This window comes from Sus scrofa, chromosome 3 (assembly GCF_054392235.1).
Source record: "Sus scrofa isolate SSC_HxYL_T2T_F1_AM1 chromosome 3, Sscrofa_HxYL_maternal_Yorkshire_Landrace_v2.0, whole genome shotgun sequence".
Taxonomy (NCBI): Eukaryota; Metazoa; Chordata; class Mammalia; order Artiodactyla; family Suidae; genus Sus; species Sus scrofa.
Window position 1 is genome coordinate 26655123 of NC_139385.1, and position 23295 is coordinate 26678417.

The 23295-nt window shown below is 53.6% G+C and overlaps 1 protein-coding gene across 8 annotated transcripts in view; it reads right to left on the reverse strand.

Moving 5' to 3' along the window:
* The window catches only part of LOC110258212 (uncharacterized), a 201276-nt gene that overhangs the window by 39635 nt on the left and 138346 nt on the right, over window positions 1–23295 (reverse strand). For all 8 annotated transcript variants that reach the window (XM_085017275.1, XM_085017282.1, XM_085017279.1 and 5 more), the window contains 26 exons: window positions 22815–22885; window positions 22208–22304; window positions 20602–20672; window positions 20106–20130; window positions 19346–19416; window positions 18737–18833; window positions 17131–17201; window positions 16635–16659; window positions 15874–15944; window positions 15274–15370; window positions 13668–13738; window positions 13172–13196; window positions 12411–12481; window positions 11809–11905; window positions 10203–10273; window positions 9707–9731; window positions 8946–9016; window positions 8344–8440; window positions 6738–6808; window positions 6242–6266; window positions 5481–5551; window positions 4875–4971; window positions 3269–3339; window positions 2773–2797; window positions 2012–2082; window positions 1406–1502 (listed from right to left, as the gene is read on the reverse strand). In XM_085017275.1, the coding sequence (XP_084873401.1) occupies window positions 1406–1502; window positions 2012–2082; window positions 2773–2797; window positions 3269–3339; window positions 4875–4971; window positions 5481–5551; window positions 6242–6266; window positions 6738–6808; window positions 8344–8440; window positions 8946–9016; window positions 9707–9731; window positions 10203–10273; window positions 11809–11905; window positions 12411–12481; window positions 13172–13196; window positions 13668–13738; window positions 15274–15370; window positions 15874–15944; window positions 16635–16659; window positions 17131–17201; window positions 18737–18833; window positions 19346–19416; window positions 20106–20130; window positions 20602–20672; window positions 22208–22304; window positions 22815–22885 (1752 nt within the window). The remainder of the gene's footprint in view (window positions 1–1405; window positions 1503–2011; window positions 2083–2772; window positions 2798–3268; window positions 3340–4874; window positions 4972–5480; window positions 5552–6241; window positions 6267–6737; window positions 6809–8343; window positions 8441–8945; window positions 9017–9706; window positions 9732–10202; window positions 10274–11808; window positions 11906–12410; window positions 12482–13171; window positions 13197–13667; window positions 13739–15273; window positions 15371–15873; window positions 15945–16634; window positions 16660–17130; window positions 17202–18736; window positions 18834–19345; window positions 19417–20105; window positions 20131–20601; window positions 20673–22207; window positions 22305–22814; window positions 22886–23295) is intronic.

A 23295-nucleotide genomic window follows, 5' to 3' on the forward strand; every position in this document is an offset into this window, starting at 1 on the left:
CTGCTGCTGGGCCAGCCCCTTTGGTGCAGGAAGGAACGCAAAGGAGAAGGGCAGGCAAGACAGGAAACCAGAGCTGTGGTTTTCTAGCAAAGGGGACCCTCATCGATGGGCAATGACACGCAAGTGCAAGCTCTCTTGGGAGCGTAGGGACCCAGACATCTCCTGCCCGTCTGAAATGTCTGCTAAATGGCCAGGGTCTGCTGGACTTCTTCCCAGATCATCTGCGCCCCAAGAGTCACCGTTGTTTTTACTGCACTCGCTGCATCTTCCCTAAGACATTGCCGTTGATTAAAACTTTCAACTGTCCTGGAGGGCTAATTTCGATTCCAGGAAAGCATACCGGTAACTGTATTTGCCACCCTACTTGTCGCAAAGAAAATCAAGTACAGACGACGTGACGCTACGGAAACCCTACCCTCAAAAACAGCCACGTTCAGTCACATCCTGCTTGTTCTCCCCCGTCTCCCTGTGCCACATGAGGCGTGCATGTCCCCTGAGTGAAAGGCTACCCACACTCATAGGAGCCTTACAACGAGTTGGGACAGTTCGTCACGGAGAGACGCAAAGACTCAGCACTGACTCCTCCTCGCCCAGCGCTGCAGACGCTTCTGTACCCTGGTGCTGGACACCAGGCTGACGATGGGGTTTCACGCCGAGCTCTTATGTGCAACAGCCCCCGGGTGTGTGCCACCTAGGGTGGTCAGTTGGAAGCCTTGACGTGACACCATCCAACACGAGAAAACACACCCCTGAGCCCGATCTCTTTTGGCCAAGTTGAAGCAAAGACACCAGCGCCGACCGCCCACCTTCTAGAGATGGGCAGGTGTTACAGGACCTCTGGAGTCCCTGCTACACCCAACCATGGACGGGGGACAGGGGCCCTCGCCCCTCAGGGCTCCATGACTGAGGACTCCCTGCTGAGGGAGAGGCACAGGTCAGGGGTCCAGAGCAACCCCATGGGGAACCCGGCCTGGGTCCCCCTTTGGCTTTTCCACGTAGGAGGTCAAGGGCTTGGGCCACCTGGCTCGGCACCCTCTCCACCTGAGCAACGGGGACATTGAGCCAACTTGGGAGCAGCGGGGGTCAAGGGAGAATGCATGAACGCAGAGAAGCTCTGCAGAGGGGGTGGCCTTTGTCCTCCACGAAGCTGACGCGTCTCTCTGCGGCGGAAACAGGCAAGAGGTTCTGGGGAACCACACGCTCACACCACACGTGCTCACGTGTGGACCTCGCTTCCCAGGCCTCCTATCTTGCCACAAAGCACCATCTACAGGGCAGACTTGTGTCCAGGGCGTGTACACCTTGGGCATCACTATGGCTGGGAATGAGCTGGGAGCAACCCTCTTTCCCAAAAGGAACCCCGGATCTGGTGCCTCCCCAACCAATGCCAGCAAGGAAGACCCACCTTCTTCGTCATCGTCGTCGTCACCCCGATGGTTCGTCACTGGAGTGTCGACCTCCAAACTCATCCCGTCTTTGTCAGTGTCCTCCTCATCCAGCATCTAGAGAAAAGCACATTCTTAGTGACAGCATCTAAGCCTCCCGCGCTCTACAGACTCAAAGGTTTTTCATTGTCTGTCTGTCCACAGAAAACCCAAATGTAAAATTCCTTTAGTCCCAGGTCCCAAAGGAAAAACACAGAGGTCATCTTGGAGAAAGCCTTCGAATTTTCCTGGAAAAACTCTTACGTGCACTCTGACCCACAGCTGCCAAAGTCTCCTTCAAGGAGGGCGAGTCTCTGCTACTAACCATGCTCCCGACCACACTTACACATACAAAACTACTGCTGTCCGCTTTTAAAGGTCCTTTTTTAAATCAGTCATTCACTGGGACAGACAATCAGTCAACAGTCACCCAACCCAGGAAAACCCTAAGTATCCACGGATTTGGACTTTCAGAGTTGAATTTGATTGAAAAGCTAGGGAATGAAGCCATATATATATACATATATATATACATATATTTTTTTTTTTGCTTTTTCTTTTTCCTCAGAGAAGTGAAAAGCCCTTACCTTGGTGGAAGGTGGAACAACTTTCTGAGCACTGATGCCGGACACCTTCCGCCTCGGGTACTCGGGGTCATCTGGGAGGAGGGTCAGAGGAAGGCTCAGGATTTTGACACACTCAGAATCCTACCAGCCGTTTCCCATACACACCCCCCTAGTCCCTTGCACACAAACCTCCATCGACTAATGGTAACACGGCTTGTTCCTGGGACTACAGTACCTGGCCCCGTGACTTTACCTGTAAGTCACTTTCCATCAGCAAACCTGCTACCCTAACTCCAAGGACAAAACTGCAAACACTCCGGCCCTCCACACCAAAACCAGCAAGAATGTATCTGGCGTCTAACATGAGGCACAGATGAACCTTTCCACAGAAAAGAAAATCATGGACTTGGAGAAGAGACTTGTGGTTGCCAAGGGGGAGAGGGGAGGGGGAGGGGGAGGGACTGGGGCGGCTGGGGAGCTTGGGGTTAATAGATACAAACTCTTGCCTTTGGAATGGATGGGCAGTGAGAGCCTGCTGTGTAGCCCTGGGGAGCTATGTCCAGTCACTTATGATGGAGCATGATAATGTGCGAAAATAGAACGTGTGCATGTATGTGTAACCGGGTCACCATGCCCTACGGCCGGAAGAAAGGGGAAAAAAACAAGACCTGCCCTGGGGAAACAACAATTAAAAACAAATAAATAAACCCAGCAAGACTGCGCCACCTGCCTCACCTTCTAAGGGGCCCCTCCCCCCAGATGAGTGCTTCCAGCATACATACGTGTTTTGTTCACCATGAAGGCCACCTGCAATGACAAGAGGAGAAAGTGCCATGAGGATCAGACCACAAGGCCACCTATTTGCACAGGTCTTTCCTTCACTTGGTGACAGCAGAAACCCCGATGCACAACAGCGGTGGAGTCCAGAGAACCCAGCAAAGGCAGAGCAAAGCCTCCTCGGGGAGAAAGGCAAGAACTTGTCCTAGACGACGGGATGTCCAAGGCCATGTCAGTTGGAGATGACAGAACTCTTTCCCTCGAGGAAAAGATGCTTCTGGAGAAGGAGCTCTGTCCTCTGCAGGTTGGGACAGGTGTTGTTATCGCATTGCCCTGCGGAAGCAGGCTTCGGGAGTTGGCAACAGACGCGCCTGACATGGAGTCCCAACCCTCGGAACCGTCCACATGGTCTGGAACGTGCAGGCTCAGGCTGTCATAACTTAATGTCCACGAAGGGGAAATAGAGCAACACTGCGAGCTCAGACTAAAAACCCAACTTACCCGCGGAGCGAATGGAGGCCGTCCCGCCACCCTCACCGCAGGCACGTCATCCAGCACTATCTCGGGGAGATCTGGAGGCACACAGAGGAACTGTCAGGACACTGGGCGTGACGCTCAGGAATCCCGCTGGGAGTTTTTCCTGATGAGGACGACGTGGGGAGCCAGTGAATGGATGTGCGTGGCTGGTAAGTGCGCACTGAGCTGCTGCTGGGCCAGCCCCTTTGGTGCAGGAAGGAACGCAAAGGAGAAGGGCAGGCAAGACAGGAAACCAGAGCTGTGGTTTTCTAGCAAAGGGGACCCTCATCGATGGGCAATGACACGCAAGTGCAAGCTCTCTTGGGAGCGTAGGGACCCAGACATCTCCTGCCCGTCTGAAATGTCTGCTAAATGGCCAGGGTCTGCTGGACTTCTTCCCAGATCATCTGCGCCCCAAGAGTCACCGTTGTTTTTACTGCACTCGCTGCATCTTCCCTAAGACATTGCCGTTGATTAAAACTTTCAACTGTCCTGGAGGGCTAATTTCGATTCCAGGAAAGCATACCGGTAACTGTATTTGCCACCCTACTTGTCGCAAAGAAAATCAAGTACAGACGACGTGACGCTACGGAAACCCTACCCTCAAAAACAGCCACGTTCAGTCACATCCTGCTTGTTCTCCCCCGTCTCCCTGTGCCACATGAGGCGTGCATGTCCCCTGAGTGAAAGGCTACCCACACTCATAGGAGCCTTACAACGAGTTGGGACAGTTCGTCACGGAGAGACGCAAAGACTCAGCACTGACTCCTCCTCGCCCAGCGCTGCAGACGCTTCTGTACCCTGGTGCTGGACACCAGGCTGACGATGGGGTTTCACGCCGAGCTCTTATGTGCAACAGCCCCCGGGTGTGTGCCACCTAGGGTGGTCAGTTGGAAGCCTTGACGTGACACCATCCAACACGAGAAAACACACCCCTGAGCCCGATCTCTTTTGGCCAAGTTGAAGCAAAGACACCAGCGCCGACCGCCCACCTTCTAGAGATGGGCAGGTGTTACAGGACCTCTGGAGTCCCTGCTACACCCAACCATGGACGGGGGACAGGGGCCCTCGCCCCTCAGGGCTCCATGACTGAGGACTCCCTGCTGAGGGAGAGGCACAGGTCAGGGGTCCAGAGCAACCCCATGGGGAACCCGGCCTGGGTCCCCCTTTGGCTTTTCCACGTAGGAGGTCAAGGGCTTGGGCCACCTGGCTCGGCACCCTCTCCACCTGAGCAACGGGGACATTGAGCCAACTTGGGAGCAGCGGGGGTCAAGGGAGAATGCATGAACGCAGAGAAGCTCTGCAGAGGGGGTGGCCTTTGTCCTCCACGAAGCTGACGCGTCTCTCTGCGGCGGAAACAGGCAAGAGGTTCTGGGGAACCACACGCTCACACCACACGTGCTCACGTGTGGACCTCGCTTCCCGGGCCTCCTATCTTGCCACAAAGCACCATCTACAGGGCAGACTTGTGTCCAGGGCGTGTACACCTTGGGCATCACTATGGCTGGGAATGAGCTGGGAGCAACCCTCTTTCCCAAAAGGAACCCCGGATCTGGTGCCTCCCCAACCAATGCCAGCAAGGAAGACCCACCTTCTTCGTCATCGTCGTCGTCACCCCGATGGTTCGTCACTGGAGTGTCGACCTCCAAACTCATCCCGTCTTTGTCAGTGTCCTCCTCATCCAGCATCTAGAGAAAAGCACATTCTTAGTGACAGCATCTAAGCCTCCCGCGCTCTACAGACTCAAAGGTTTTTCATTGTCTGTCTGTCCACAGAAAACCCAAATGTAAAATTCCTTTAGTCCCAGGTCCCAAAGGAAAAACACAGAGGTCATCTTGGAGAAAGCCTTCGAATTTTCCTGGAAAAACTCTTACGTGCACTCTGACCCACAGCTGCCAAAGTCTCCTTCAAGGAGGGCGAGTCTCTGCTACTAACCATGCTCCCGACCACACTTACACATACAAAACTACTGCTGTCCGCTTTTAAAGGTCCTTTTTTAAATCAGTCATTCACTGGGACAGACAATCAGTCAACAGTCACCCAACCCAGGAAAACCCTAAGTATCCACGGATTTGGACTTTCAGAGTTGAATTTGATTGAAAAGCTAGGGAATGAAGCCATATATATATACATATATATATACATATATTTTTTTTTTTGCTTTTTCTTTTTCCTCAGAGAAGTGAAAAGCCCTTACCTTGGTGGAAGGTGGAACAACTTTCTGAGCACTGATGCCGGACACCTTCCGCCTCGGGTACTCGGGGTCATCTGGGAGGAGGGTCAGAGGAAGGCTCAGGATTTTGACACACTCAGAATCCTACCAGCCGTTTCCCATACACACCCCCCTAGTCCCTTGCACACAAACCTCCATCGACTAATGGTAACACGGCTTGTTCCTGGGACTACAGTACCTGGCCCCGTGACTTTACCTGTAAGTCACTTTCCATCAGCAAACCTGCTACCCTAACTCCAAGGACAAAACTGCAAACACTCCGGCCCTCCACACCAAAACCAGCAAGAATGTATCTGGCGTCTAACATGAGGCACAGATGAACCTTTCCACAGAAAAGAAAATCATGGACTTGGAGAAGAGACTTGTGGTTGCCAAGGGGGAGAGGGGAGGGGGAGGGGGAGGGACTGGGGCGGCTGGGGAGCTTGGGGTTAATAGATACAAACTCTTGCCTTTGGAATGGATGGGCAGTGAGAGCCTGCTGTGTAGCCCTGGGGAGCTATGTCCAGTCACTTATGATGGAGCATGATAATGTGCGAAAATAGAACGTGTGCATGTATGTGTAACCGGGTCACCATGCCCTACGGCCGGAAGAAAGGGGAAAAAAACAAGACCTGCCCTGGGGAAACAACAATTAAAAACAAATAAATAAACCCAGCAAGACTGCGCCACCTGCCTCACCTTCTAAGGGGCCCCTCCCCCCAGATGAGTGCTTCCAGCATACATACGTGTTTTGTTCACCATGAAGGCCACCTGCAATGACAAGAGGAGAAAGTGCCATGAGGATCAGACCACAAGGCCACCTATTTGCACAGGTCTTTCCTTCACTTGGTGACAGCAGAAACCCCGATGCACAACAGCGGTGGAGTCCAGAGAACCCAGCAAAGGCAGAGCAAAGCCTCCTCGGGGAGAAAGGCAAGAACTTGTCCTAGACGACGGGATGTCCAAGGCCATGTCAGTTGGAGATGACAGAACTCTTTCCCTCGAGGAAAAGATGCTTCTGGAGAAGGAGCTCTGTCCTCTGCAGGTTGGGACAGGTGTTGTTATCGCATTGCCCTGCGGAAGCAGGCTTCGGGAGTTGGCAACAGACGCGCCTGACATGGAGTCCCAACCCTCGGAACCGTCCACATGGTCTGGAACGTGCAGGCTCAGGCTGTCATAACTTAATGTCCACGAAGGGGAAATAGAGCAACACTGCGAGCTCAGACTAAAAACCCAACTTACCCGCGGAGCGAATGGAGGCCGTCCCGCCACCCTCACCGCAGGCACGTCATCCAGCACTATCTCGGGGAGATCTGGAGGCACACAGAGGAACTGTCAGGACACTGGGCGTGACGCTCAGGAATCCCGCTGGGAGTTTTTCCTGATGAGGACGACGTGGGGAGCCAGTGAATGGATGTGCGTGGCTGGTAAGTGCGCACTGAGCTGCTGCTGGGCCAGCCCCTTTGGTGCAGGAAGGAACGCAAAGGAGAAGGGCAGGCAAGACAGGAAACCAGAGCTGTGGTTTTCTAGCAAAGGGGACCCTCATCGATGGGCAATGACACGCAAGTGCAAGCTCTCTTGGGAGCGTAGGGACCCAGACATCTCCTGCCCGTCTGAAATGTCTGCTAAATGGCCAGGGTCTGCTGGACTTCTTCCCAGATCATCTGCGCCCCAAGAGTCACCGTTGTTTTTACTGCACTCGCTGCATCTTCCCTAAGACATTGCCGTTGATTAAAACTTTCAACTGTCCTGGAGGGCTAATTTCGATTCCAGGAAAGCATACCGGTAACTGTATTTGCCACCCTACTTGTCGCAAAGAAAATCAAGTACAGACGACGTGACGCTACGGAAACCCTACCCTCAAAAACAGCCACGTTCAGTCACATCCTGCTTGTTCTCCCCCGTCTCCCTGTGCCACATGAGGCGTGCATGTCCCCTGAGTGAAAGGCTACCCACACTCATAGGAGCCTTACAACGAGTTGGGACAGTTCGTCACGGAGAGACGCAAAGACTCAGCACTGACTCCTCCTCGCCCAGCGCTGCAGACGCTTCTGTACCCTGGTGCTGGACACCAGGCTGACGATGGGGTTTCACGCCGAGCTCTTATGTGCAACAGCCCCCGGGTGTGTGCCACCTAGGGTGGTCAGTTGGAAGCCTTGACGTGACACCATCCAACACGAGAAAACACACCCCTGAGCCCGATCTCTTTTGGCCAAGTTGAAGCAAAGACACCAGCGCCGACCGCCCACCTTCTAGAGATGGGCAGGTGTTACAGGACCTCTGGAGTCCCTGCTACACCCAACCATGGACGGGGGACAGGGGCCCTCGCCCCTCAGGGCTCCATGACTGAGGACTCCCTGCTGAGGGAGAGGCACAGGTCAGGGGTCCAGAGCAACCCCATGGGGAACCCGGCCTGGGTCCCCCTTTGGCTTTTCCACGTAGGAGGTCAAGGGCTTGGGCCACCTGGCTCGGCACCCTCTCCACCTGAGCAACGGGGACATTGAGCCAACTTGGGAGCAGCGGGGGTCAAGGGAGAATGCATGAACGCAGAGAAGCTCTGCAGAGGGGGTGGCCTTTGTCCTCCACGAAGCTGACGCGTCTCTCTGCGGCGGAAACAGGCAAGAGGTTCTGGGGAACCACACGCTCACACCACACGTGCTCACGTGTGGACCTCGCTTCCCAGGCCTCCTATCTTGCCACAAAGCACCATCTACAGGGCAGACTTGTGTCCAGGGCGTGTACACCTTGGGCATCACTATGGCTGGGAATGAGCTGGGAGCAACCCTCTTTCCCAAAAGGAACCCCGGATCTGGTGCCTCCCCAACCAATGCCAGCAAGGAAGACCCACCTTCTTCGTCATCGTCGTCGTCACCCCGATGGTTCGTCACTGGAGTGTCGACCTCCAAACTCATCCCGTCTTTGTCAGTGTCCTCCTCATCCAGCATCTAGAGAAAAGCACATTCTTAGTGACAGCATCTAAGCCTCCCGCGCTCTACAGACTCAAAGGTTTTTCATTGTCTGTCTGTCCACAGAAAACCCAAATGTAAAATTCCTTTAGTCCCAGGTCCCAAAGGAAAAACACAGAGGTCATCTTGGAGAAAGCCTTCGAATTTTCCTGGAAAAACTCTTACGTGCACTCTGACCCACAGCTGCCAAAGTCTCCTTCAAGGAGGGCGAGTCTCTGCTACTAACCATGCTCCCGACCACACTTACACATACAAAACTACTGCTGTCCGCTTTTAAAGGTCCTTTTTTAAATCAGTCATTCACTGGGACAGACAATCAGTCAACAGTCACCCAACCCAGGAAAACCCTAAGTATCCACGGATTTGGACTTTCAGAGTTGAATTTGATTGAAAAGCTAGGGAATGAAGCCATATATATATATATATATATATATTTTTTTTTTTTTGCTTTTTCTTTTTCCTCAGAGAAGTGAAAAGCCCTTACCTTGGTGGAAGGTGGAACAACTTTCTGAGCACTGATGCCGGACACCTTCCGCCTCGGGTACTCGGGGTCATCTGGGAGGAGGGTCAGAGGAAGGCTCAGGATTTTGACACACTCAGAATCCTACCAGCCATTTCCCATACACACCCCCCTAGTCCCTTGCACACAAACCTCCATCGACTAATGGTAACACGGCTTGTTCCTGGGACTACAGTACCTGGCCCCGTGACTTTACCTGTAAGTCACTTTCCATCAGCAAACCTGCTACCCTAACTCCAAGGACAAAACTGCAAACACTCCGGCCCTCCACACCAAAACCAGCAAGAATGTATCTGGCGTCTAACATGAGGCACAGATGAACCTTTCCACAGAAAAGAAAATCATGGACTTGGAGAAGAGACTTGTGGTTGCCAAGGGGGAGAGGGGAGGGGGAGGGGGAGGGACTGGGGCGGCTGGGGAGCTTGGGGTTAATAGATACAAACTCTTGCCTTTGGAATGGATGGGCAGTGAGAGCCTGCTGTGTAGCCCTGGGGAGCTATGTCCAGTCACTTATGATGGAGCATGATAATGTGCGAAAATAGAACGTGTGCATGTATGTGTAACCGGGTCACCATGCCCTACGGCCGGAAGAAAGGGGAAAAAAACAAGACCTGCCCTGGGGAAACAACAATTAAAAACAAATAAATAAACCCAGCAAGACTGCGCCACCTGCCTCACCTTCTAAGGGGCCCCTCCCCCCAGATGAGTGCTTCCAGCATACATACGTGTTTTGTTCACCATGAAGGCCACCTGCAATGACAAGAGGAGAAAGTGCCATGAGGATCAGACCACAAGGCCACCTATTTGCACAGGTCTTTCCTTCACTTGGTGACAGCAGAAACCCCGATGCACAACAGCGGTGGAGTCCAGAGAACCCAGCAAAGGCAGAGCAAAGCCTCCTCGGGGAGAAAGGCAAGAACTTGTCCTAGACGACGGGATGTCCAAGGCCATGTCAGTTGGAGATGACAGAACTCTTTCCCTCGAGGAAAAGATGCTTCTGGAGAAGGAGCTCTGTCCTCTGCAGGTTGGGACAGGTGTTGTTATCGCATTGCCCTGCGGAAGCAGGCTTCGGGAGTTGGCAACAGACGCGCCTGACATGGAGTCCCAACCCTCGGAACCGTCCACATGGTCTGGAACGTGCAGGCTCAGGCTGTCATAACTTAATGTCCACGAAGGGGAAATAGAGCAACACTGCGAGCTCAGACTAAAAACCCAACTTACCCGCGGAGCGAATGGAGGCCGTCCCGCCACCCTCACCGCAGGCACGTCATCCAGCACTATCTCGGGGAGATCTGGAGGCACACAGAGGAACTGTCAGGACACTGGGCGTGACGCTCAGGAATCCCGCTGGGAGTTTTTCCTGATGAGGACGACGTGGGGAGCCAGTGAATGGATGTGCGTGGCTGGTAAGTGCGCACTGAGCTGCTGCTGGGCCAGCCCCTTTGGTGCAGGAAGGAACGCAAAGGAGAAGGGCAGGCAAGACAGGAAACCAGAGCTGTGGTTTTCTAGCAAAGGGGACCCTCATCGATGGGCAATGACACGCAAGTGCAAGCTCTCTTGGGAGCGTAGGGACCCAGACATCTCCTGCCCGTCTGAAATGTCTGCTAAATGGCCAGGGTCTGCTGGACTTCTTCCCAGATCATCTGCGCCCCAAGAGTCACCGTTGTTTTTACTGCACTCGCTGCATCTTCCCTAAGACATTGCCGTTGATTAAAACTTTCAACTGTCCTGGAGGGCTAATTTCGATTCCAGGAAAGCATACCGGTAACTGTATTTGCCACCCTACTTGTCGCAAAGAAAATCAAGTACAGACGACGTGACGCTACGGAAACCCTACCCTCAAAAACAGCCACGTTCAGTCACATCCTGCTTGTTCTCCCCCGTCTCCCTGTGCCACATGAGGCGTGCATGTCCCCTGAGTGAAAGGCTACCCACACTCATAGGAGCCTTACAACGAGTTGGGACAGTTCGTCACGGAGAGACGCAAAGACTCAGCACTGACTCCTCCTCGCCCAGCGCTGCAGACGCTTCTGTACCCTGGTGCTGGACACCAGGCTGACGATGGGGTTTCACGCTGAGCTCTTATGTGCAACAGCCCCCGGGTGTGTGCCACCTAGGGTGGTCAGTTGGAAGCCTTGACGTGACACCATCCAACACGAGAAAACACACCCCTGAGCCCGATCTCTTTTGGCCAAGTTGAAGCAAAGACACCAGCGCCGACCGCCCACCTTCTAGAGATGGGCAGGTGTTACAGGACCTCTGGAGTCCCTGCTACACCCAACCATGGACGGGGGACAGGGGCCCTCGCCCCTCAGGGCTCCATGACTGAGGACTCCCTGCTGAGGGAGAGGCACAGGTCAGGGGTCCAGAGCAACCCCATGGGGAACCCGGCCTGGGTCCCCCTTTGGCTTTTCCACGTAGGAGGTCAAGGGCTTGGGCCACCTGGCTCGGCACCCTCTCCACCTGAGCAACGGGGACATTGAGCCAACTTGGGAGCAGCGGGGGTCAAGGGAGAATGCATGAACGCAGAGAAGCTCTGCAGAGGGGGTGGCCTTTGTCCTCCACGAAGCTGACGCGTCTCTCTGCGGCGGAAACAGGCAAGAGGTTCTGGGGAACCACACGCTCACACCACACGTGCTCACGTGTGGACCTCGCTTCCCAGGCCTCCTATCTTGCCACAAAGCACCATCTACAGGGCAGACTTGTGTCCAGGGCGTGTACACCTTGGGCATCACTATGGCTGGGAATGAGCTGGGAGCAACCCTCTTTCCCAAAAGGAACCCCGGATCTGGTGCCTCCCCAACCAATGCCAGCAAGGAAGACCCACCTTCTTCGTCATCGTCGTCGTCACCCCGATGGTTCGTCACTGGAGTGTCGACCTCCAAACTCATCCCGTCTTTGTCAGTGTCCTCCTCATCCAGCATCTAGAGAAAAGCACATTCTTAGTGACAGCATCTAAGCCTCCCGCGCTCTACAGACTCAAAGGTTTTTCATTGTCTGTCTGTCCACAGAAAACCCAAATGTAAAATTCCTTTAGTCCCAGGTCCCAAAGGAAAAACACAGAGGTCATCTTGGAGAAAGCCTTCGAATTTTCCTGGAAAAACTCTTACGTGCACTCTGACCCACAGCTGCCAAAGTCTCCTTCAAGGAGGGCGAGTCTCTGCTACTAACCATGCTCCCGACCACACTTACACATACAAAACTACTGCTGTCCGCTTTTAAAGGTCCTTTTTTAAATCAGTCATTCACTGGGACAGACAATCAGTCAACAGTCACCCAACCCAGGAAAACCCTAAGTATCCACGGATTTGGACTTTCAGAGTTGAATTTGATTGAAAAGCTAGGGAATGAAGCCATATATATATATATATTTTTTTTTTTTTTTTTTTTTGCTTTTTCTTTTTCCTCAGAGAAGTGAAAAGCCCTTACCTTGGTGGAAGGTGGAACAACTTTCTGAGCACTGATGCCGGACACCTTCCGCCTCGGGTACTCGGGGTCATCTGGGAGGAGGGTCAGAGGAAGGCTCAGGATTTTGACACACTCAGAATCCTACCAGCCATTTCCCATACACACCCCCCTAGTCCCTTGCACACAAACCTCCATCGACTAATGGTAACACGGCTTGTTCCTGGGACTACAGTACCTGGCCCCGTGACTTTACCTGTAAGTCACTTTCCATCAGCAAACCTGCTACCCTAACTCCAAGGACAAAACTGCAAACACTCCGGCCCTCCACACCAAAACCAGCAAGAATGTATCTGGCGTCTAACATGAGGCACAGATGAACCTTTCCACAGAAAAGAAAATCATGGACTTGGAGAAGAGACTTGTGGTTGCCAAGGGGGAGAGGGGAGGGGGAGGGGGAGGGACTGGGGCGGCTGGGGAGCTTGGGGTTAATAGATACAAACTCTTGCCTTTGGAATGGATGGGCAGTGAGAGCCTGCTGTGTAGCCCTGGGGAGCTATGTCCAGTCACTTATGATGGAGCATGATAATGTGCGAAAATAGAACGTGTGCATGTATGTGTAACCGGGTCACCATGCCCTACGGCCGGAAGAAAGGGGAAAAAAACAAGACCTGCCCTGGGGAAACAACAATTAAAAACAAATAAATAAACCCAGCAAGACTGCGCCACCTGCCTCACCTTCTAAGGGGCCCCTCCCCCCAGATGAGTGCTTCCAGCATACATACGTGTTTTGTTCACCATGAAGGCCACCTGCAATGACAAGAGGAGAAAGTGCCATGAGGATCAGACCACAAGGCCACCTATTTGCACAGGTCTTTCCTTCACTTGGTGACAGCAGAAACCCCGATGCACAACAGCGGTGGAGTCCAGAGAACCCAGCAAAGGCAGAGCAAAGCCTCCTCGGGGAGAAAGGCAAGAACTTGTCCTAGACGACGGGATGTCCAAGGCCATGTCAGTTGGAGATGACAGAACTCTTTCCCTCGAGGAAAAGATGCTTCTGGAGAAGGAGCTCTGTCCTCTGCAGGTTGGGACAGGTGTTGTTATCGCATTGCCCTGCGGAAGCAGGCTTCGGGAGTTGGCAACAGACGCGCCTGACATGGAGTCCCAACCCTCGGAACCGTCCACATGGTCTGGAACGTGCAGGCTCAGGCTGTCATAACTTAATGTCCACGAAGGGGAAATAGAGCAACACTGCGAGCTCAGACTAAAAACCCAACTTACCCGCGGAGCGAATGGAGGCCGTCCCGCCACCCTCACCGCAGGCACGTCATCCAGCACTATCTCGGGGAGATCTGGAGGCACACAGAGGAACTGTCAGGACACTGGGCGTGACGCTCAGGAATCCCGCTGGGAGTTTTTCCTGATGAGGACGACGTGGGGAGCCAGTGAATGGATGTGCGTGGCTGGTAAGTGCGCACTGAGCTGCTGCTGGGCCAGCCCCTTTGGTGCAGGAAGGAACGCAAAGGAGAAGGGCAGGCAAGACAGGAAACCAGAGCTGTGGTTTTCTAGCAAAGGGGACCCTCATCGATGGGCAATGACACGCAAGTGCAAGCTCTCTTGGGAGCGTAGGGACCCAGACATCTCCTGCCCGTCTGAAATGTCTGCTAAATGGCCAGGGTCTGCTGGACTTCTTCCCAGATCATCTGCGCCCCAAGAGTCACCGTTGTTTTTACTGCACTCGCTGCATCTTCCCTAAGACATTGCCGTTGATTAAAACTTTCAACTGTCCTGGAGGGCTAATTTCGATTCCAGGAAAGCATACCGGTAACTGTATTTGCCACCCTACTTGTCGCAAAGAAAATCAAGTACAGACGACGTGACGCTACGGAAACCCTACCCTCAAAAACAGCCACGTTCAGTCACATCCTGCTTGTTCTCCCCCGTCTCCCTGTGCCACATGAGGCGTGCATGTCCCCTGAGTGAAAGGCTACCCACACTCATAGGAGCCTTACAACGAGTTGGGACAGTTCGTCACGGAGAGACGCAAAGACTCAGCACTGACTCCTCCTCGCCCAGCGCTGCAGACGCTTCTGTACCCTGGTGCTGGACACCAGGCTGACGATGGGGTTTCACGCTGAGCTCTTATGTGCAACAGCCCCCGGGTGTGTGCCACCTAGGGTGGTCAGTTGGAAGCCTTGACGTGACACCATCCAACACGAGAAAACACACCCCTGAGCCCGATCTCTTTTGGCCAAGTTGAAGCAAAGACACCAGCGCCGACCGCCCACCTTCTAGAGATGGGCAGGTGTTACAGGACCTCTGGAGTCCCTGCTACACCCAACCATGGACGGGGGACAGGGGCCCTCGCCCCTCAGGGCTCCATGACTGAGGACTCCCTGCTGAGGGAGAGGCACAGGTCAGGGGTCCAGAGCAACCCCATGGGGAACCCGGCCTGGGTCCCCCTTTGGCTTTTCCACGTAGGAGGTCAAGGGCTTGGGCCACCTGGCTCGGCACCCTCTCCACCTGAGCAACGGGGACATTGAGCCAACTTGGGAGCAGCGGGGGTCAAGGGAGAATGCATGAACGCAGAGAAGCTCTGCAGAGGGGGTGGCCTTTGTCCTCCACGAAGCTGACGCGTCTCTCTGCGGCGGAAACAGGCAAGAGGTTCTGGGGAACCACACGCTCACACCACACGTGCTCACGTGTGGACCTCGCTTCCCGGGCCTCCTATCTTGCCACAAAGCACCATCTACAGGGCAGACTTGTGTCCAGGGCGTGTACACCTTGGGCATCACTATGGCTGGGAATGAGCTGGGAGCAACCCTCTTTCCCAAAAGGAACCCCGGATCTGGTGCCTCCCCAACCAATGCCAGCAAGGAAGACCCACCTTCTTCGTCATCGTCGTCGTCACCCCGATGGTTTGTCACTGGAGTGTCGACCTCCAAACTCATCCCGTCTTTGTCAGTGTCCTCCTCATCCAGCATCTAGAGAAAAGCACATTCTTAGTGACAGCATCTAAGCCTCCCGCGCTCTACAGACTCAAAGGTTTTTCATTGTCTGTCTGTCCACAGAAAACCCAAATGTAAAATTCCTTTAGTCCCAGGTCCCAAAGGAAAAACACAGAGGTCATCTTGGAGAAAGCCGTCGAATTTTCCTGGAAAAACTCTTACGTGCACTCTGACCCACAGCTGCCAAAGTCTCCTTCAAGGAGGGCGAGTCTCTGCTACTAACCATGCTCCCGACCACACTTACACATACAAAACTACTGCTGTCCGCTTTTAAAGGTCCTTTTTTAAATCAGTCATTCACTGGGACAGACAATCAGTCAACAGTCACCCAACCCAGGAAAACCCTAAGTATCCACGGATTTGGACTTTCAGAGTTGAATTTGATTGAAAAGCTAGGGAATGAAGCCATATATATATATATATTTTTTTTTTTTTTTTTTTGCTTTTTCTTTTTCCTCAGAGAAGTGAAAAGCCCTTACCTTGGTGGAAGGTGGAACAACTTTCTGAGCACTGATGCCGGACACCTTCCGCCTCGGGTACTCGGGGTCATCTGGGAGGAGGGTCAGAGGAAGGCTCAGGATTTTGACACACTCAGAATCCTACCAGCCGTTTCCCATACACACCCCCCTAGTCCCTTGCACACAAACCTCCATCGACTAATGGTAACACGGCTTGTTCCTGGGACTACAGTACCTGGCCCCGTGACTTTACCTGTAAGTCACTTTCCATCAGCAAACCTGCTACCCTAACTCCAAGGACAAAACTGCAAACACTCCGGCCCTCCACACCAAAACCAGCAAGAATGTATCTGGCATCTAACATGAGGCACAGATGAACCTTTCCACAGAAAAGAAAATCATGGACTTGGAGAAGAGACTTGTGGTTGCCAAGGGGGAGAGGGGAGGGGGAGGGGGAGGGACTGGGGCGGCTGGGGAGCTTGGGGTTAATAGATACAAACTCTTGCCTTTGGAATGGATGGGCAGTGAGAGCCTGCTGTGTAGCCCTGGGGAGCTATGTCCAGTCACTTATGATGGAGCATGATAATGTGCGAAAATAGAACGTGTGCATGTATGTGTAACCGGGTCACCATGCCCTACGGCCGGAAGAAAGGGGAAAAAAACAAGACCTGCCCTGGGGAAACAACAATTAAAAACAAATAAATAAACCCAGCAAGACTGCGCCACCTGCCTCACCTTCTAAGGGGCCCCTCCCCCCAGATGAGTGCTTCCAGCATACATACGTGTTTTGTTCACCATGAAGGCCACCTGCAATGACAAGAGGAGAAAGTGCCATGAGGATCAGACCACAAGGCCACCTATTTGCACAGGTCTTTCCTTCACTTGGTGACAGCAGAAACCCCGATGCACAACAGCGGTGGAGTCCAGAGAACCCAGCAAAGGCAGAGCAAAGCCTCCTCGGGGAGAAAGGCAAGAACTTGTCCTAGACGACGGGATGTCCAAGGCCATGTCAGTTGGAGATGACAGAACTCTTTCCCTCGAGGAAAAGATGCTTCTGGAGAAGGAGCTCTGTCCTCTGCAGGTTGGGACAGGTGTTGTTATCGCATTGCCCTGCGGAAGCAGGCTTCGGGAGTTGGCAACAGACGCGCCTGACATGGAGTCCCAACCCTCGGAACCGTCCACATGGTCTGGAACGTGCAGGCTCAGGCTGTCATAACTTAATGTCCACGAAGGGGAAATAGAGCAACACTGCGAGCTCAGACTAAAAACCCAACTTACCCGCGGAGCGAATGGAGGCCGTCCCGCCACCCTCACCGCAGGCACGTCATCCAGCACTATCTCGGGGAGATCTGGAGGCACACAGAGGAACTGTCAGGACACTGGGCGTGACGCTCAGGAATCCCGCTGGGAGTTTTTCCTGATGAGGACGACGTGGGGAGCCAGTGAATGGATGTGCGTGGCTGGTAAGTGCGCACTGAGCTGCTGCTGGGCCAGCCCCTTTGGTGCAGGAAGGAACGCAAAGGAGAAGGGCAGGCAAGACAGGAAACCAGAGCTGTGGTTTTCTAGCAAAGGGGACCCTCATCGATGGGCAATGACACGCAAGTGCAAGCTCTCTTGGGAGCGTAGGGACCCAGACATCTCCTGCCCGTCTGAAATGTCTGCTAAATGGCCAGGGTCTGCTGGACTTCTTCCCAGATCATCTGCGCCCCAAGAGTCACCGTTGTTTTTACTGCACTCGCTGCATCTTCCCTAAGACATTGTCGTTGATTAAAACTTTCAACTGTCCTGGAGGGCTAATTTCGATTCCAGGAAAGCATACCGGTAACTGTATTTGCTACCCTACTTGTCGCAAAGAAAATCAAGTACAGACGACGTGACGCTACGGAAACCCTACCCTCAAAAACAGCCACGTTCAGTCACATCCTGCTTGTTCTCCCCCGTCTCCCTGTGCCACATGAGGCGTGCATGTCCCCTGAGTGAAAGGCTACCCACACTCATAGGAGCCTTACAACGAGTTGGGACAGTTCGTCACGGAGAGACGCAAAGACTCAGCACTGACTCCTCCTCGCCCAGCGCTGCAGACGCTTCTGTACCCTGGTGCTGGACACCAGGCTGACGATGGGGTTTCACGCTGAGCTCTTATGTGCAACAGCCCCCGGGTGTGTGCCACCTAGGGTGGTCAGTTGGAAGCCTTGACGTGACACCATCCAACACGAGAAAACACACCCCTGAGCCCGATCTCTTTTGGCCAAGTTGAAGCAAAGACACCAGCGCCGACCGCCCACCTTCTAGAGATGGGCAGGTGTTACAGGACCTCTGGAGTCCCTGCTACACCCAACCATGGACGGGGGACAGGGGCCCTCGCCCCTCAGGGCTCCATGACTGAGGACTCCCTGCTGAGGGAGAGGCACAGGTCAGGGGTCCAGAGCAACCCCATGGGGAACCCGGCCTGGGTCCCCCTTTGGCTTTTCCACGTAGGAGGTCAAGGGCTTGGGCCACCTGGCTCGGCACCCTCTCCACCTGAGCAACGGGGACATTGAGCCAACTTGGGAGCAGCGGGGGTCAAGGGAGAATGCATGAACGCAGAGAAGCTCTGCAGAGGGGGTGGCCTTTGTCCTCCACGAAGCTGACGCGTCTCTCTGCGGCGGAAACAGGCAAGAGGTTCTGGGGAACCACACGCTCACACCACACGTGCTCACGTGTGGACCTCGCTTCCCGGGCCTCCTATCTTGCCACAAAGCACCATCTACAGGGCAGACTTGTGTCCAGGGCGTGTACACCTTGGGCATCACTATGGCTGGGAATGAGCTGGGAGCAACCCTCTTTCCCAAAAGGAACCCCGGATCTGGTGCCTCCCCAACCAATGCCAGCAAGGAAGACCCACCTTCTTCGTCATCGTCGTCGTCACCCCGATGGTTCGTCACTGGAGTGTCGACCTCCAAACTCATCCCGTCTTTGTCAGTGTCCTCCTCATCCAGCACCTAGAGAAAAGCACATTCTTAGTGACAGCATCTAAGCCTCCCGCGCTCTACAGACTCAAAGGTTTTTCATTGTCTGTCTGTCCACAGAAAACCCAAATGTAAAATTCCTTTAGTCCCAGGTCCCAAAGGAAAAACACAGAGGTCATCTTGGAGAAAGCCTTCGAATTTTCCTGGAAAAACTCTTACGTGCACTCTGACCCACAGCTGCCAAAGTCTCCTTCAAGGAGGGCGAGTCTCTGCTACTAACCATGCTCCCGACCACACTTACACATACAAAACTACTGCTGTCCGCTTTTAAAGGTCCTTTTTTAAATCAGTCATTCACTGGGACAGACAATCAGTCAACAGTCACCCAACCCAGGAAAACCCTAAGTATCCACGGATTTGGACTTTCAGAGTTGAATTTGATTGAAAAGCTAGGGAATGAAGCCATATATATATACATATATATATACATATATTTTTTTTTTTTTTGCTTTTTCTTTTTCCTCAGAGAAGTGAAAAGCCCTTACCTTGGTGGAAGGTGGAACAACTTTCTGAGCACTGATGCCGGACACCTTCCGCCTCGGGTACTCGGGGTCATCTGGGAGGAGGGTCAGAGGAAGGCTCAGGATTTTGACACACTCAGAATCCTACCAGCCGTTTCCCATACACACCCCCCTAGTCCCTTGCACACAAACCTCCATCGACTAATGGTAACACGGCTTGTTCCTGGGACTACAGTACCTGGCCCCGTGACTTTACCTGTAAGTCACTTTCCATCAGCAAACCTGCTACCCTAACTCCAAGGACAAAACTGCAAACACTCCGGCCCTCCACACCAAAACCAGCAAGAATGTATCTGGCGTCTAACATGAGGCACAGATGAACCTTTCCACAGAAAAGAAAATCATGGACTTGGAGAAGAGACTTGTGGTTGCAAGGGGGAGGGGGGAGGGGGAGGGGGAGGGACTGGGGCGGCTGGGGAGCTTGGGGTTAATAGATACAAACTCTTGCCTTTGGAATGGATGGGCAGTGAGAGCCTGCTGTGTAGCCCTGGGGAGCTATGTCCAGTCACTTATGATGGAGCATGATAATGTGCGAAAATAGAACGTGTGCATGTATGTGTAACCGGGTCACCATGCCCTACGGCCGGAAGAAAGGGGAAAAAAACAAGACCTGCCCTGGGGAAACAACAATTAAAAACAAATAAATAAACCCAGCAAGACTGCGCCACCTGCCTCACCTTCTAAGGGGCCCCTCCCCCCAGATGAGTGCTTCCAGCATACATACGTGTTTTGTTCACCATGAAGGCCACCTGCAATGACAAGAGGAGAAAGTGCCATGAGGATCAGACCACAAGGCCACCTATTTGCACAGGTCTTTCCTTCACTTGGTGACAGCAGAAACCCCGATGCACAACAGCGGTGGAGTCCAGAGAACCCAGCAAAGGCAGAGCAAAGCCTCCTCGGGGAGAAAGGCAAGAACTTGTCCTAGACGACGGGATGTCCAAGGCCATGTCAGTTGGAGATGACAGAACTCTTTCCCTCGAGGAAAAGATGCTTCTGGAGAAGGAGCTCTGTCCTCTGCAGGTTGGGACAGGTGTTGTTATCGCATTGCCCTGCGGAAGCAGGCATCGGGAGTTGGCAACAGACGCGCCTGACATGGAGTCCCAACCCTCGGAACCGTCCACATGGTCTGGAACGTGCAGGCTCAGGCTGTCATAACTTAATGTCCACGAAGGGGAAATAGAGCAACACTGCGAGCTCAGACTAAAAACCCAACTTACCCGCGGAGCGAATGGAGGCCGTCCCGCCACCCTCACCGCAGGCACGTCATCCAGCACTATCTCGGGGAGATCTGGAGGCACACAGAGGAACTGTCAGGACACTGGGCGTGACGCTCAGGAATCCCGCTGGGAGTTTTTCCTGATGAGGACGACGTGGGGAGCCAGTGAATGGATGTGCGTGGCTGGTAAGTGCGCACTGAGCTGCTGCTGGGCCAGCCCCTTTGGTGCAGGAAGGAACGCAAAGGAGAAGGGCAGGCAAGACAGGAAACCAGAGCTGTGGTTTTCTAGCAAAGGGGACCCTCATCGATGGGCAATGACACGCAAGTGCAAGCTCTCTTGGGAGCGTAGGGACCCAGACATCTCCTGCCCGTCTGAAATGTCTGCTAAATGGCCAGGGTCTGCTGGACTTCTTCCCAGATCATCTGCGCCCCAAGAGTCACCGTTGTTTTTACTGCACTCGCTGCATCTTCCCTAAGACATTGCCGTTGATTAAAACTTTCAACTGTCCTGGAGGGCTAATTTCGATTCCAGGAAAGCATACCGGTAACTGTATTTGCCACCCTACTTGTCGCAAAGAAAATCAAGTACAGACGACGTGACGCTACGGAAACCCTACCCTCAAAAACAGCCACGTTCAGTCACATCCTGCTTGTTCTCCCCCGTCTCCCTGTGCCACATGAGGCGTGCATGTCCCCTGAGTGAAAGGCTACCCACACTCATAGGAGCCTTACAACGAGTTGGGACAGTTCGTCACGGAGAGACGCAAAGACTCAGCACTGACTCCTCCTCGCCCAGCGCTGCAGACGCTTCTGTACCCTGGTGCTGGACACCAGGCTGACGATGGGGTTTCACGCCGAGCTCTTATGTGCAACAGCCCCCGGGTGTGTGCCACCTAGGGTGGTCAGTTGGAAGCCTTGACGTGACACCATCCAACACGAGAAAACACACCCCTGAGCCCGATCTCTTTTGGCCAAGTTGAAGCAAAGACACCAGCGCCGACCGCCCACCTTCTAGAGATGGGCAGGTGTTACAGGACCTCTGGAGTCCCTGCTACACCCAACCATGGACGGGGGACAGGGGCCCTCGCCCCTCAGGGCTCCATGACTGAGGACTCCCTGCTGAGGGAGAGGCACAGGTCAGGGGTCCAGAGCAACCCCATGGGGAACCCGGCCTGGGTCCCCCTTTGGCTTTTCCACGTAGGAGGTCAAGGGCTTGGGCCACCTGGCTCGGCACCCTCTCCACCTGAGCAACGGGGACATTGAGCCAACTTGGGAGCAGCGGGGGTCAAGGGAGAATGCATGAACGCAGAGAAGCTCTGCAGAGGGGGTGGCCTTTGTCCTCCACGAAGCTGACGCGTCTCTCTGCGGCGGAAACAGGCAAGAGGTTCTGGGGAACCACACGCTCACACCACACGTGCTCACGTGTGGACCTCGCTTCCCGGGCCTCCTATCTTGCCACAAAGCACCATCTACAGGGCAGACTTGTGTCCAGGGCGTGTACACCTTGGGCATCACTATGGCTGGGAATGAGCTGGGAGCAACCCTCTTTCCCAAAAGGAACCCCGGATCTGGTGCCTCCCCAACCAATGCCAGCAAGGAAGACCCACCTTCTTCGTCATCGTCGTCGTCACCCCGATGGTTCGTCACTGGAGTGTCGACCTCCAAACTCATCCCGTCTTTGTCAGTGTCCTCCTCATCCAGCACCTAGAGAAAAGCACATTCTTAGTGACAGCATCTAAGCCTCCCGCGCTCTACAGACTCAAAGGTTTTTCATTGTCTGTCTGTCCACAGAAAACCCAAATGTAAAATTCCTTTAGTCCCAGGTCCCAAAGGAAAAACACAGAGGTCATCTTGGAGAAAGCCTTCGAATTTTCCTGGAAAAACTCTTACGTGCACTCTGACCCACAGCTGCCAAAGTCTCCTTCAAGGAGGGCGAGTCTCTGCTACTAACCATGCTCCCGACCACACTTACACATACAAAACTACTGCTGTCCGCTTTTAAAGGTCCTTTTTTAAATCAGTCATTCACTGGGACAGACAATCAGTCAACAGTCACCCAACCCAGGAAAACCCTAAGTATCCACGGATTTGGACTTTCAGAGTTGAATTTGATTGAAAAGCTAGGGAATGAAGCCATATATATATACATATATATATACATATATTTTTTTTTTTTGCTTTTTCTTTTTCCTCAGAGAAGTGAAAAGCCCTTACCTTGGTGGAAGGTGGAACAACTTTCTGAGCACTGATGCCGGACACCTTCCGCCTCGGGTACTCGGGGTCATCTGGGAGGAGGGTCAGAGGAAGGCTCAGGATTTTGACACACTCAGAATCCTACCAGCCGTTTCCCATACACACCCCCCTAGTCCCTTGCACACAAACCTCCATCGACTAATGGTAACACGGCTTGTTCCTGGGACTACAGTACCTGGCCCCGTGACTTTACCTGTAAGTCACTTTCCATCAGCAAACCTGCTACCCTAACTCCAAGGACAAAACTGCAAACACTCCGGCCCTCCACACCAAAACCAGCAAGAATGTATCTGGCGTCTAACATGAGGCACAGATGAACCTTTCCACAGAAAAGAAAATCATGGACTTGGAGAAGAGACTTGTGGTTGCAAGGGGGAGGGGGGAGGGGGAGGGGGAGGGACTGGGGCGGCTGGGGAGCTTGGGGTTAATAGATACAAACTCT